The 15,608-nt window shown below is 32.6% G+C and overlaps 2 protein-coding genes across 4 annotated transcripts in view; one reads left to right on the forward strand and one right to left on the reverse strand.

Moving 5' to 3' along the window:
- LOC131846990 (transcription elongation factor 1 homolog) overlaps positions 1-15,608 on the reverse strand; it is a 380,500-nt gene that overhangs the window by 77,767 nt on the left and 287,125 nt on the right. The gene's annotated exons all lie outside the window — the stretch shown is intronic.
- LOC131846984 (GATA-binding factor C) overlaps positions 1-15,608 on the forward strand; it is a 113,738-nt gene that overhangs the window by 12,625 nt on the left and 85,505 nt on the right. For all 3 annotated transcript variants that reach the window (XM_059196413.1, XM_059196414.1, XM_059196415.1), the window contains exon 2: positions 3,950-4,385. In XM_059196413.1, the coding sequence (XP_059052396.1) occupies positions 4,133-4,385 (253 nt within the window). In that variant the 5' untranslated portion in view covers positions 3,950-4,132. The remainder of the gene's footprint in view (positions 1-3,949; positions 4,386-15,608) is intronic.

Consider the following 15,608-nt stretch of genomic DNA (forward strand, 5'->3'; position numbering starts at 1 on the left):
TGCTTAGCGATAACACCACTTTTTGTGTCAGTTTATATATATTTACTAATTTTTTTTTTGTTATATAATTGGTGCAATAAAGAGTATAAATTAAATAAAAAATTAAGAAACAAGCAGTTGTGTGACTGACATAGGGTTTTATAGTCTCTAATAGTTAATAATAGAGTACTCGCGCAGTCGATTTTATACAGAAATAAGGTTACATCACTGAAATTTAATGTATAATTATAACATTGTACAAATAATGAAATTTTATCGAACACGTTTTAATTATTAGAGTAATTAGGTATTTACGGATTGATACAGCTAATTATTAAAAAACCGTATAGAAATACATCGATATTCAATAATGATTAAGATAAGTAAATTGATATTTGATATCACTCGGCACTTGACGTTCGTATCTTATCAGAATAATTAATTGCCAAATTGCTTAGTGACGGCTAAAAAGGTACACTAGCTGATTGGTTTTTGTATCCATGGAAAGCGTTAATAATAGAAAAATCATGGCACGATATAACACGGTTGTCCTCTGGAATGATAACCCATGGGAGGTACTGCAGGCATGCTCGATGTAGTAACTTTATTGTCACCACTTTCATTAATGGGTCGTCAGCTTCTATGCCGTTCCATTTAAAAAATATAATAGCATAATCTAAGATATATCATTATACATGATATATCTTAGATATCATGAAAGTTATAATGAATATACAAATAGGATTAGCATAAGGTATAAAGTCTGTCCTATAAATAACAATAAAGTGGAAAACTCTACTTGTACTTTGTTGTTTCAAAACTTGCCCTTTATTTATTCATCACAAAATTATGTTCTGACTATATCAGACATTAGATCTTGTACACCTATAGAATGTGTATTATTTTTACTTTCTAGTTTCTAGTACCAGTGGTAGTAGGTCTTTTAACTATGTGTCATAAGTAAGATGGATATATTGGACCGATATTTGAGATATACTAAACTACAGAAATTTATTAAAATAATTAATGATAATGGAACAGCTGAGAATGACAATTTTATATTATGACTGATTATTATTTACAATTAATATATATTAAAAAATGAGTTCTATAAATAAGTTTAGTAGTTTTGGATATATGTATGTCAACAAATAATAAATGAATTAAATAATGAAAAGCTAATGTTTGCTGATTTCTCAAGTGCTCTCTTTTCATTAAGATTACACCTAAATACCATATTTGTAGATTAGATAAGTATCTAAGAAATTAATAAATTAAATAGTTCAGTTTCAAAATCATTAAAAAAATTAACGTTTGTCGTTATAGATGATAATCAAAATACTGTTGTTTTTGGAGAAACTGAACTTGAATATTAATTTATCATGTGGAATATAATACGTTTGTTTATAATTTATCATAACCGTAATTTGATGTAGGCCACGAAATACTTAGCATAAACATAACCGTGATATACATCTTTGTAACTTTATGAGTAATAAAAAATAAAGCTGAAAACAAACCTTATTTAGTTGTGTGTTACGAGTATTGCTTTATGTAACTCGTAGATTGTTAGGCAAATAAAAATATTTATTAATACATGTAATAAAGCTTTTATACATTTATTTGTTTAAGGAAAACATACAGCTATTTTAGTACTTACATTTAGTAAAGTACAATTTACATATAGTTAGAGAATTAAGTATTTACAGATAAAAAAAGTGACAGTGAAACAGTCAATAATAACTAGTTTATAAGTCAATTATTATGAATAGGTACCTATATGCGTATTGATACACGATCGTTGTGTAATTTTTTACTATGTAAGTAGAGTTACCTACCAACTGTAAACCGCGACTTTATTCGCGTGAACACGTTATCTTATGTACCCGTGGGAATTTCAGTTTCTTCAAAATTCCTTCTTAGAGAATGCCTTTGTGATAAAAGAAAGAAAAATAATAGGTATACGAAATTAAAAAAAAATGTTTATAATTAAAGCCTAATTAATTCATCTGCTGTGATATTGAAACAGCTGCTTACAATATAGATATCTACATTACATTAAAAAAATAATACCTATAATATATATAAGTGGTATAATGAGTTGACTTGTTGTCCCTATGTAAGGCTTTTGAAAAATGCACTTATATTTTGCATCACATACCTACAACGGTCCATTTTTAACGAATTTGTAAAAAAATTATACCAGCATCATTACATTTATACTATACTAGCTGCGCCCCACGATTTCACCCGCATGAAATTTATAGCCTATAGGTAGATATGTTATTCTTATGTATAAGCTGTATATATATATATATTACAGTAAAGTTTCATCAAAATCCGTTCTGTAGTTTTTGCGTGAAAGAGTAACAAATATTCATCCAGTCACAAACTTTTGCATTTATAATATTAATAAGATGTTTTATAATGTTCATATGTAATGCGGTAAAATCATACTTTATTGATGAAAATGTACACATCTAGTTTAAATTACGTAATTAAGGTATTGGTTAGTCGAGAATATTATGTATAAGATTTTCCATAGAGTACTATGTAGAGACTTGCAAATTTTAATTCTATAAGTTACTTCGAATTCCGATGGATTATCAGTAGAATTCATATGCGAAAGTGGAGACTTTTGGAATGATTTTCGTATCTGTTTGTTCGGTAAATAAAGTACGAGTATGTAGATACAAACGTTCCTAAGAGTCATCAAGAGAGCTATATTTTAGTAGTTATATCTAATACATTTGATAATGTGATATCATTACTTATATCTACACGCCTATGTCTTTAGTTTCTACATACATAAATATTGAGATTTATAATGTGTCAGACTGTTAGTTTATTTGAAATTACAAACTAAATAATGTTTTGAATTAATTTGAAATGCTAATCACAACAGACTGCTTGGCGGCTGTGTAAATTGTCTAATCAATATCTATCTACTAGTAGTAGGTATGTTAATATACATTGTCAGTTATTATAACTTACTAAGTAGCTAAAACTTGTGTCTGCTTAAGGTTGTAGATTGAAAATTTAATAGTGCTCACGCATGAAATGAAGGTATGCTGGTATTTATGGAAATATGATTGTAAATTTGGGAAATGATTCATATTTATTTTACACATATATACTATAATATGACTTTCATCGGATAAAGAGATGTTATCTTATTTTCACATACCAATATCTACGATAGGCATACGAAATGCTAGACAATGATATTCATAAACATAGCAGCTGGGAGCGGGAGCATGACTCAGATTACAAAAACGTGAAACAATATTCAACGATTGTTTTTTAAATTGATCCGCTTTGAAAGTATAATTTAGTGCAGTAGATAATTTAATACAATAAATGCACTTATTGCGTTTATATTATATCTCAATCTAAAAGCAGCTGAACAGAAGTCATTAGGCTATCTGGCGTCATTTCAAGTAATATCTGGTTTTTCATCGAGTGTCAAGTAACTAGCCGTGCGTCCACGATAGATATAGTGAAGAGATACGTCCAGTGAATTTAGTAGCAATAAAAATCACTGCTCGGTTGGCTAACAACGCTTAATGCGCCCTTATCGCTTATCACGGCGGTATCGAGTGTTGTTCGCGCGATATCTCCTAATCAAATTGGGAGCGTATCGATATCTCGCACGTATTACGATTGCGCACCACTATTATCTTAATTGATTGTCTTTTTTTGACAAAATACCAGCTTCGGATTATTTTCATTTTACTTTGATGTTGCGCAAAACACCAAGTGACTTTTTACAAGTTATTTCAAAAACAGTGAGGTCTTCAATTCGATGGTTTCTTTATTGTGTTCATGTTACGCGATGTCGCGGTAAATGCCGATTGGATTTTGATGATTATTATTTTAATTGAAAGTATATATCTCAGTATTAATTTCCAGATTATTTTATCAACATTATTTGAATGAAATTTTAATATAATTTATGTTTCTTTTTCAGATTCGTGCAATATGATTTCATCCCTAAGATTAAGAGCGTAATTATAGAGTCGTAACAGCAAAAATGCTAAGACTGATCTCGACTGATATCGATTAGTGACAAGCGCGAGCCTTCCCAAAACGATTGACTGTTGAAATGCGGATAAGGGGGTGGACTTACAGTGCGTGTGTATAAAAGCGATGCATGGTGTGTGAGGTCGGAGCGGCGGTCATGGACATGAGCGGAGAGGGCGGCGGCGCGGGCGCGGGGGCGAGCGCGCTGCAGCAGCGGTGGTACGAGAGCCGCGTCAACGGCAGCCCGGCCGCCGGCGACGTCAACTCGGAGGCGAATGGAGACGGGTTCTTCCATTCACCCCTAGAAGGCGGACACCACAGCCGCGCCCGCTACTACCATCAACAAATGCACGCCCCCTACTCGGCCGCGGTCAGTTCGCACGGTGAGTATTGCTTTACTAAATACCCTTCTCATTATGATCGAAGTGTATGTAACACTAGATTCATTTGTAGGTAGAAACATAAATCACAATTTTAATTAGCATCTGCAACATGTCATAGTAATTAAGTGAGCAAAGTGGACCTCCAATTCCGCGAGCGAACCTGTCAGATTTAAGCAAATTGCTCCCACGGCCGGTAGGCAGCCGACGGACGTTATCGTCCATCAAACGATATCTCTCCAAAACTCCACAATTAATTCAACGGACCCGACCAGTCAAAATCGCCATTCTGTAAGGTGACAGGTTAGGTAAACACGATCTAAAATGGGCCTCGGCAGTAAACGAAAAAAATAATACCATCTTTTTGTTTTTTCTTTTGAGGTTTAAATTTTATGGCCGCTATAAAGTTTTTCGTGGAGACAGGTGGCTCTTCTTTATATTTTAACTACACTTATGGGCGCGTACAAAAGTTCATCTAGAGTATCGCGCTTAGGGACTAGATTGGCGTGGGGCCCGGCGCCCGTGCACGGACACGGGCGATTCGAATTTATTTAGCGGTGCGTCGGTAGTGATGTGACACTTAAGAAACTGTGTCACTTCTCAGAATCGGAACTGGGAATTGATTTCGTCGCGTTCACAGCAGTTATGTATCGTAGTTTATGGGAATCCCTGACGAACACGGGCAGGGTACCGCCGCGGCCGGCGGGGACCGGCCGGGGGGCGGAGGGCGGCCGAACGATATTTGGGTTGTTTGTAAACTTTATCGTGTACTGCCTTGCTCGATGTGGCTTCTTGTCATTCTGATTATATCTGTATCTGTATATTTGGTCGGTCAAAATCAACACCGCGTCGGCTTCTCCATTAGGTATACATATGAAATTACATGAAATACTTTTCGTCAGGCTCGAGATAACTGATAAAATGCTTATTTTTACTTTTTATGCTACTTTGGGAATATTTATATTTGATTTAAATAATGAAGAATTTTACAAAACAAAACAGTTCACATTAATTGTGACGACATTCAGAATTGTTTAGAAACCTATATTAAACATAATAATCGTTTCAAAAAATTATAAATTAAACAGACTTTGCATGGCGTAGGTGGTGAACGCTATTAATATTCTTTACTTTGCCTGGATATTTGCAGTTACGAAGTTGTAAAAAGTATTTTTAAGTGTACTGAGGGGCACATAAAGTGGGTGCGATGACAACTGGCATCGTTTTCACTCGGGACGCGGTTTTACGAGCGGCCGCGCCGGGTCGCCTACTGGGTCCTTCCACTTTATACTGAATAGTTTATTTACTTGTCCGTCTTGCATATTGGTTATTATCGGATAATGCTCGTGTTTAATGCGCAGCAGATATTTTATGTGCACATATTTTTATAGGTGTATATAAATAAATAAACTTAGGTTTGGACAGATTTTCCTGTGTCGATGATTCTTCTACGATAGGTATACATGCATCGTATGCCTATCGTATCGTAACTTATATAGGTATTTATAGATATTAACACAAACAAAGACAGATGACACAAATCTTTAACTTAGGTATGTGAAAGCTAAGCTGGCACTGTGTTATTTAGTTCTTTTATTGGTACTATATTGATATTACCTTGATATCACAAAATTTTGTTTTGTTTTAACAATCCTCTAAATTTGTATGACATATTTTGTCTAGACTTCTACTTGAAAATTTGTGATGAACATTAATAATAGTTTAACTACATTAATTTTTTTTTAGTTCAGTTCAGCATATCGAGAAGACCTAGAAACAGTAACTCGTTTGTTATTTCAAACAAAATATTATTAGATGTACCTACATATATAATAAAATTCTGTTTAAAATAGTACAAAAGATTTGATATTGTTAAGTATAAAGAGTAATAATGTTATTTAGGGATTAAATATCTATTTATAGTTATATATTGGAATCTAACCTCCGGCGAAGTTCAGTTAATTTTAAATTAGTTATATTTTAAATCTCGCACAGTACCAATAATACGTCATATAGTCACATCTTGACGGGTATAAATAATATCGGTTGCTATAATGCCACTCGTGACCCTATAAGTAATACGATATCGGGCCATTTTGACGTCACTTCCCTTATTTATGGGCCAGCAATGCGATTGATGACACGCTCAAAATTATTTATTTGGATCCGTCCAAAACTTTTATAGTTGCTTTACCCGTTTAAACTTCTGTAATGTTACACCTGGAACACTAAAATGTTACAGGGCACTGAAATGTAATATCTACACATAATTAGCTATAATATCAGTGTTACATTTAACAAATTAAAATGTCCAATAGTAGACTATTGGACATGATTTATATTTTATGTAGGTACAGAAATGTTAATGAATCGTAGACACAAATTGATTAAACTAGTTAGTTGGTTCGAGTTTCATATTGAAATCTGTTTAAGTGCATAAATTTGCTGTTATGGAGTTGGTATAGGAATATTAATAGTTATCTACATAAGTATAATACGCACATTTATTGTAACTTATTGCGTTCTATATGAAAATTCTAAATTCCCATTAGGTATGTTATTTAATTTTTTTAGAAGCAATTTTTCAAAGTAATGGGTTATTATGTCTTCAATAATTAATTAATTTATATAATTAATTCCATGAATCTGTTTGTTTGTTATCTACCATTTCACAACCAAACGGCTGAATGGATCACTATGAAATTTTACGTAAAGGTAGATTGTATCATGACTACGGACATAAACTTGTTTCCATCTCAAAAATAGCAGACAGTCGCAGGTATCTTCTTGTTCTTTATAAATGACAAAAAGTTTTGTTTAATTATAGTGACAGATATTATTATTATATATTTTAATAAGGTATAACATATTTGTATCGACACTTAGGTACCTAAGTGTAACCTTGTGTAGGTACTTACTTAAGTATATAAATATTATTTACTTACGTAGTTGTCATCTGTTAGTTGGTAGATTGTATCTATAAGTACCAATCAGGTATCAAAATTATAATTATGAGTATAGGTATAGTTATAATGAATTATATATACATACTTATGAAATAATTATGTAGTTTCGAGGTATTACCTATAAGTAATAACATCTACGTATTTATAGGTAAGTACTATTTATATTTTAAATAACTACATTATTTTATTTATTTAATTTCTGCTTCAAACTTTAATTCAAGTGCAAAATCGTCACTCTTTCTTAATTTCATAATTACAATATTTGGCTCAGGTAAATCAAAACAATTAAAATAGTACCTCTATTTTTTTGCAATCGAGTTAATAATAACTTAATAGGAACACAGATATTCCCATTCATTGTCAACAAGCTCAGCTCTAATATGGTCCTTATTGTAAAGCGATACAATTCACATTGGAATGGGATAATTGTGGTAATCGCCAGCCTGTTATCTGATCGTGTCCCGTTGATAATTATTTTCCCTTGCATACATACTGTTATTTAATGACAATGGTTATGAAAATGCTTGCATTTGCCAAATGCAGTGTTTGCCGGTGGGTGCGTGTGTGCGTTTTGTGTGTGCGTGTGTGGGTTACGGTGAGGCCTCAGATTGGTGCAATTAACCGGGGGGCGGGGCCTGCGTGCGCGGCGACATCTCCTCCTAGAGGCACGCTGCGTCTGCGCATCGAGACGTGCTAAATAATGTTGCCACCGCTAATTAGGTTTCCCTTTTTGCTAATAAAAGTATACCTATATAACAAACATACCCCATGTTTGTTTTAAATTCTTAGGATATGTTAAACTGTTTAGTTAACTCTTGTTTGGTAAATATTTGGGATATTATTACAATACTTTCTCGTACCTATAATTTTTTTCTGACTATAATCAATCACTTCTGAAGATGGGTTTCTCAATAAAGGGAATTTTATTATCTCAATCTCATTTTGCTAGCCAGGCATCTTAGTTTAAAATATAGTTATCTTCAAGTTAATAATATATTTATTATATAACTCAATAAATATATTTTAATGATGTAACTCAATGATATTAAACTATTGAAAGAAGTATAGAAATTCATTAAAATCAAGTATTCATTAATCTGAAAAGTTGTATCTTGATTGCCAACTCACACATGCATAGAACAATGGCTCTACTTTGAAATTATGTGATACATCTCGGTATGAGTCATAAAGTGAAAGAGCATTTTACTCTGTTAAAACTTTTCGCTAAAAACAATAACAATAGGTAGATATATAAAAAATATATATCGTTATGGATTTAGACATAGAGAGAATCCCAGCTATGAATATATACAGCAGGGTATATACCACACAAATGATAGACAATGTTTAATAACGGTTTTGTTCTATATACATAGGTACCTATACGTAGGTATTACGTATATATAATATAACGTTTTTGCTAATAAAAATAGACGTTAGGACTTATGAGTATCTGCAAAATGTTTATATTTTTCGAGAAATGAACCAGCCACCGTTCGAAGACGAGGTAGTGTGTTAAACCACTATATTACCTTATATCAACTAAGTAGATGTAGCTATGCTTACCTTAATTTTAAAGGAATTATGAGACTGTACAATGCAATTGTTAAACTCCTAATGTAATTAAAATAGGTACGTTCCCGTTTATAAGGTAATTCTATATCTGATATCTTTAGGACCATTGATAGTAATCCATAACAATTCACACAGTGCCATTCAGTCCCAAGATACGTAGAGCTTTTGTTATGGGTACTAAATGACTGATACAAATACGTAAATACATTTTTTTTGCAAAAATACACAAAATATATACAGAAGAAAACGCTTAGACCGATATAAACAATTATACCTACTCATGAATTACATAGGAAATTGTACGGTGCGAGGAATCGAACGCGTGACCATCGGAGATAAAGCGGTATGCTAATCTACTAGACCATCGAGGCCGTCAATATACTCACATGAGGCAACACCGTAATTAAGCATCCTTAGTTGCAATAGGTGAAGGGGTTTCGGCTGCTACTCTATGCTGAGCATAGATTACGTCATTTTTTCCGAGTACTTTTTTAAAGTGGCCGCCTGTTAAATGTATTGTGACAGCCAATAAACGGCCGCACTAATGAATAACGGGTAATTTTGATTTAATTAATCGTGAAGTGCTTCAGCGCATACCAACTTTCAATTTTCCGAACTTACCAATTTCACTTTTTTTTTACTATAGTACCTAGACACTTCAATTCCACCTATTTCAGCCGGCAAGCAGCTTGTTTAATAAACTGTATATCGGTTGTAGTATGAGATTATCCAGTAAAAGTACAGGGTAGCGCATGATCTGTTCTTATCTTAGTCCTCTAGAATGACAACGCATCGGTAGCATTTCGAGCGTCAAATGAAGGAAATGTCTTTGTTTTTATTGTATGTTGGCACTTAGCACCAGGCGGGACGTTAGCTTATTTTCCATCCCGATTGCCTAAGAAAATCCTAACAAATTCTTCTCAGAGACCAATAAATAGGTAGGTTTATTTGAAACTGTTAAATTTCATTACGCGACCATTACGATCCGTGTAAAGGATGTCATTTATTTTTAATGAGTATTTTAATGAGGTTTTATGCTAACATTAGTATTTATTTTTATCTGTACAACGTAGTAGTTTAAAAATAAATTGCCTAGTCTCGGACGTAGCTGTCGTTCTGTTACCATTACAAATATCGATTGTGGCCGTACTACAAACAAAACAACAGTGTAAAACAGAAACATCGTTTAGTTTTATTGGCGTTCTTTACCGTAGTTGAAACTTCGCCCGTTGTCGGTATCGATCGGTACTGCCAGCAAGCACGGGACCAGTTGACCTAATTAGTTAACTTTTAAATTGCTCCACCATTGACTAAACATTTGTTTGAAACACATTACACACTATGACCCCTACAATTCACAATCTAAGCTTATTTTTTATATAAATTTACTGCCAAATCTCGCATTTCAAAACAGTACACATACTGCAAAGAAAGCGGTTTGATGATATAAATAGATGAGACAGGGGTACTTAAATAAATGCCTTTGTACAAAGTCTACCTAAATAAAATAATATGTACCTAATAATAGGCTAATTAACATTCAAATTTGCTTAAGTCATCATCGTGTAACTTGTACACACATATAGGTACCTATATATACGAGTTCCCATCCAGTTTTTTTTCTAATCGGTCATTATTACGTTGAATACAAAAAGAGGTCCCCGGTAGAGCTCGGTCGAGTGCACCCGACGCCGTTCACTAAAGAACTTAATGTATTCATTTTGCTTTTATATCTTTCGCGTGATTAGCTTTGATTGATTGCATCCAAATATTGATATTTGATATTGAAATCTGGCGACCGTCGTCGCCGGGGCTAATCGACAATGTTACAACAAACAGCGTTATTTTTCCCGTAGTTTGTATGGTAATGAGCAAGCAATGAACTTAGTTTGGAAGTGTAATTTTGAAATATGAATACGTTTTCGCAACTTTTGTTTTAGTTTAATACGTTGTCAGTATTTATTACCTAATTATGTGCGCAGTTATGTTAGAATATATTTAACGATAGAAAGTATTACATATAAAGTATAATTTAACTCGAACGGTATAGGTTCATTACGTTCATATACATTTATAATATAAGGTAAAAAAATAAACTAATGAAGCAAATTCGACGTCGTTATTTATAAACATTTTTGTAAAGCATATTGGTTAGTTTTAAAGTTTTTAGAATTGGCAATATCATTCCGACATAGTTTGTAGATCAGAGGACGCGACTGTACTCATATGTAGCTACAAAATAATTGTATTTGTCTAATCTAAAGGTTAGAAAGGGTCTCTCTTTCCGGTCGATTGCTACGTTGAAGGTGATGTGCACCGAGCTTGATGGATGAAGGTAGTGCCGGCAGAGGCATGCGGCCCGGCCACATGGAATCGTGTATTCATTTACGAACCTAACTTTACTATTGACATAGACATATTTCGTGCACTGAAACATTTAATACAATGACGTAAAGTCCATTATTGGTTGTTATTAAATTTAAAGGACTGACACACTAGTATTTGTTTAGTCACAGTGTAGATGAGTCGGTGGTTTTGTCACGATTTGTCATACATAGATGCGGTTACAGACGTCCATCGGAGAATGACTGCGACTTCAGACTAAGCAGGAGTTATGACAAAAATGTCATGGGAACGACCGATGAGCCGTGGTATGATTTAATTTAATTAGTTTGAGTACTATGACACGACTAATTTAAAGTATCTTAGATAGCCCGTATTAGAAAATAATGTTGGCGTTATTTTGGGTTCTTATGTTTTATAATCGAATATTATATAGGAAATAGGAAAGATTTGATGTTCATTTTGTAATTGTTGGTTATGGTGGTAGACATATCGATTATGTATTTTATCAATGAGGAACTAAAATAAACAATTATCCTATTTTCAATAATTTGTTGTGCTATGTTCATTTTATGTTACATGTTCTATAAACTCATATGATAAATAAGAAGGTTTTGTGGAAGAAAGGTAAATGAGTCAAATATTTTTTAATGATTAACTTAAAAAATACTTATTCTATTCTCAAAAGTCCTTCAGTTATATAAAGCAAAGTTCTCTGCTACTAACAAGGGTTGTATGTAACTAAAATAAATAGATATTTTTCAATGCCTTGCAGTAATGTTAAGTCGCAACGAACTTATAAGAAATTGGAGCGAACTCGTGTTATACAAACGTTAAAATGCTTCATGCAATATAAATTGCCTGGTGTACTAGATTTATATTTTCATTAACGGTGTGTTTTTTATATTTAAACATTTAGGGCAGAGGGCGTTAGCGTCGCCGGTTGTGCTGTGGAAGCCTATTTTCGCAGCACATTACTGAGGATGAATGATTTCCTGGCCGCCCATGATTTATGTCCCACTGTTCTGCGAGCTACCAGCGCGCGGCTCAAAGAGCTATTAGCGCGCCTCCAGTAAAGAATGGACACTGCTTTGTATAGTGAACGAATGACATTTCTCTTTCTTTGTTGCTTTGAACGTGATAGTCATCTATATATAGCTCAGATGCTTTATCAGTCTTAATGTAATATTAGGATTTTTTTTAATTATTATATACGCTGTATAATATTCTTTGCAAATTACAGCAACTAACGTTAGTTTCCAAATATTACATAGTATGTATAGTAGTTGTTTCCTGTAACCTTGTCTTATTATTATCCCAAATTTCATTATGATCTGTTCAACCGGTTAGTCGTGAGACGGTAGCAGATACACACATTCACATTTATAATATCAGTGTGAATATACAAAGTTAAGTTTTATTAATGGCAAGGTAATCAACATATTATATACAATTTACATTTAAAATTAAAAGTTTTATACTTATGGTTAGTATAAAGCTGAATTCTTAATTTTATTTTTGTTTACTGAATAAAATTATTACTCAACAGTCAAGTTTCTTGATAGATGAGACAGCTTTTCGAATGAGCGGTAGATTATAAAAAATGTGATGATTACTCAAAGGTGCTTCAAAATAAGTTTATTTAAATAAATGATTTCTATTCAATTCTAAAACATATTGAACGTAGGTAATTTCTTTATATTACCATATTATTTAATAATAATACCTACTGGCAACATTTAGCTCATCTGTTGATTTATTCTATGATGGCCTCTCGTATCGACTCTATGGCGCTTGACCCCGCTACTTCGCTTGTACAGCCTTTGTACTCGAAATGTCTGATAAAGGAAATGTATTTAAAATAACAATTACTATTTATTTTAAACTAGCGACCTGATCCGGCGTCTTAGATTATCGCAAACATACAGACAGACGCGGAGGAAATTTGTTTTCTAATATGTATAAACTAACTCCTATAATGCGGGAACATTCCGTTTATATTTAGTTCCGACTGGGTATCCTATGTTATAAGTAATTTGAATTTGAATTCGGATACATACCTACTTACATTTAGATATGTATGTTGCTGATTCGTTACTTACATTATTCCATTGGTAAAATTATTTAATTAATTATTATTATATATAGTATATATAGTATTTGTATATTACAATAATTATTTTATTAATTAATTTTTGTATTGGCATATTAAAAAAGTTACACCACTTATAATTAGGAATAAAGATTCGAGCGTGTCTTTGGTTTTTCCTTTATATGGTAACCCTAGCTTCAACAAAGTCATTTAACAAAACTAAAACTCTTTTATTTTGATCTTTTACTTCGAATGGAATCGAGTGGTTCCGATTACCAAGTTTTGTACTTTGTGTTATAACTACTTATCTAGTAAAGTATGTATACATATAGACAGTACAAAAGTTGGATAACATACATTCAGTGAACTGTCACAGATTTCGACTATGTAGTTTATAAATAATAAATATATAATATAATTAAATAAAAAATGTGAATAAATTCTATCGATCGCGAAAACTATTAATGAATAGGATTTCAATTTGAGAATGATGTATATATTACTGCAATTTATATTAATCTAAAAATGCTGACCCGCTCAATTAGTCTCCGTCATATTTTTGTCGTTTTTAGAAAATTTTTCATAGTCATAGTATAGAAGATATAATTCTAACTAGTAGTTATTAAGATTAGCGCATTCAATCAAACAAACAGCTCAGTTATTCTACTATAGTGGCGGATAATATTACATATAGGTTTGTAGATATACTATATGTTTATTTGTCGATTGTATATGTGCAGAAAGCCATCTACTCGATAACTATGTAAAATGAATAGATGCAAAAAGGCTAAAATCAAATGGTATATTTATTTATTACAAAATAATAAATTAAATTACATACATATTTTTTATACCAAAACAGTGGTTTATTAAGTAGTCAGCGACATACCATGGAGTCCACAATACGTATATTGATTTTTTATAAAAATTGCCTAATTTTTTAATTTAATATCACATATCATCATACACAAACTAAATACATTTAACGGGTTATTGACATGATAAATAAATATATAATTTTATGAACAGTATGAAGTTCAATGTGCCTCTTTATGTTTACATTGATTTGACCCGGGCCGGTAATGCACCCGTGGCTCAAACCGGGTAAGTAGAGGTCTGTATGGCGGATAATAAGATATAGTTTACGGGCTGCGCGGGCGCATCGCGTCAAATAACAGTCATTAGAGTATAGTCAAACTGCAGGTGCATCCATCTCATAGATTCTAACTAGATCTTCGTGTATTTTATAACAAGCATTCAAGCGCGATACGTTACATAGTAATAGTTGTTTATTACTGTTAGATTTTGATTAAAAAATAAATTTATAATATTTGTATAAGTGTTACTAATATCTAGTATAAATGGAAAAGAGAATTTTCTCTTATTCGGTATCTTAATGACAAACAGTTAATATATATAGCGAGGTCATAGGAACGAAGTCACACACGAAGGTACTATACATAATATACATAGAAAAAACCCAGATCAATACTAACAATAAGATGAATACAAATGTTAACACCGTGCGAGGAATAGAACCGGCGACCTTAGGAAGTAAACCGTCAGATCATAGTAGAAACTGCAGTAGCTGTATTTAAATCTATGTATGGGTGTATATAGCTCATTATAATGGAGTATAAATAATTACATACTAGCATGCACGACTACAATGTACGTACCTACCTACTGCATACAGCGATAGGCACCTAATATTGATCACCGCGTGTATCGAGCTACCAGCTGTCAACTAGCACACCTATAACATGATTAAAATGTTCGCTATGTAATAATGTTACCACTGATTTATTGTATTAGATTATTATATTGCGCATAAAACTGTCCCACGCGTCGCCGTAATGCAAAAATAATTTCTTTGTGATGAATAAATCTACGGCGATTGCAAATTAACGCTACTTGCAAGAAACCGTAAGTAAGTGTACTATGACGTATTCTTGTTGGAGAATGAAGTGTAAATCTATTATATTTACATCAACTTATTGACTTATTGCTTTTATTATTATACTAGCTGTTGCTTGAAACTTCGTCCGCGTGGAATTGAACTTTATTTTTGATGGAAATAATATTATTTCTAAAATAAAAGTAGAGTAAGTTACTCCCTATAACATTAGTTATATACAAGTGAAAGTTCCGACCAAATCGGTTTCAGAGATTAGCAGCAAAAACAGACAGACCGTATATTCTGTCATATGCATTTAGTGGGAAGCTGTTAATTTTGAAATAACAAACAGA

The sequence above is a fragment of the Achroia grisella genome, unplaced genomic scaffold (genome assembly GCF_030625045.1).
Source record: "Achroia grisella isolate CSIRO2021 unplaced genomic scaffold, CSIRO_AGI_Agris_v1 utg515, whole genome shotgun sequence".
In the NCBI taxonomy this organism is placed as follows: Eukaryota; Metazoa; Arthropoda; class Insecta; order Lepidoptera; family Pyralidae; genus Achroia; species Achroia grisella.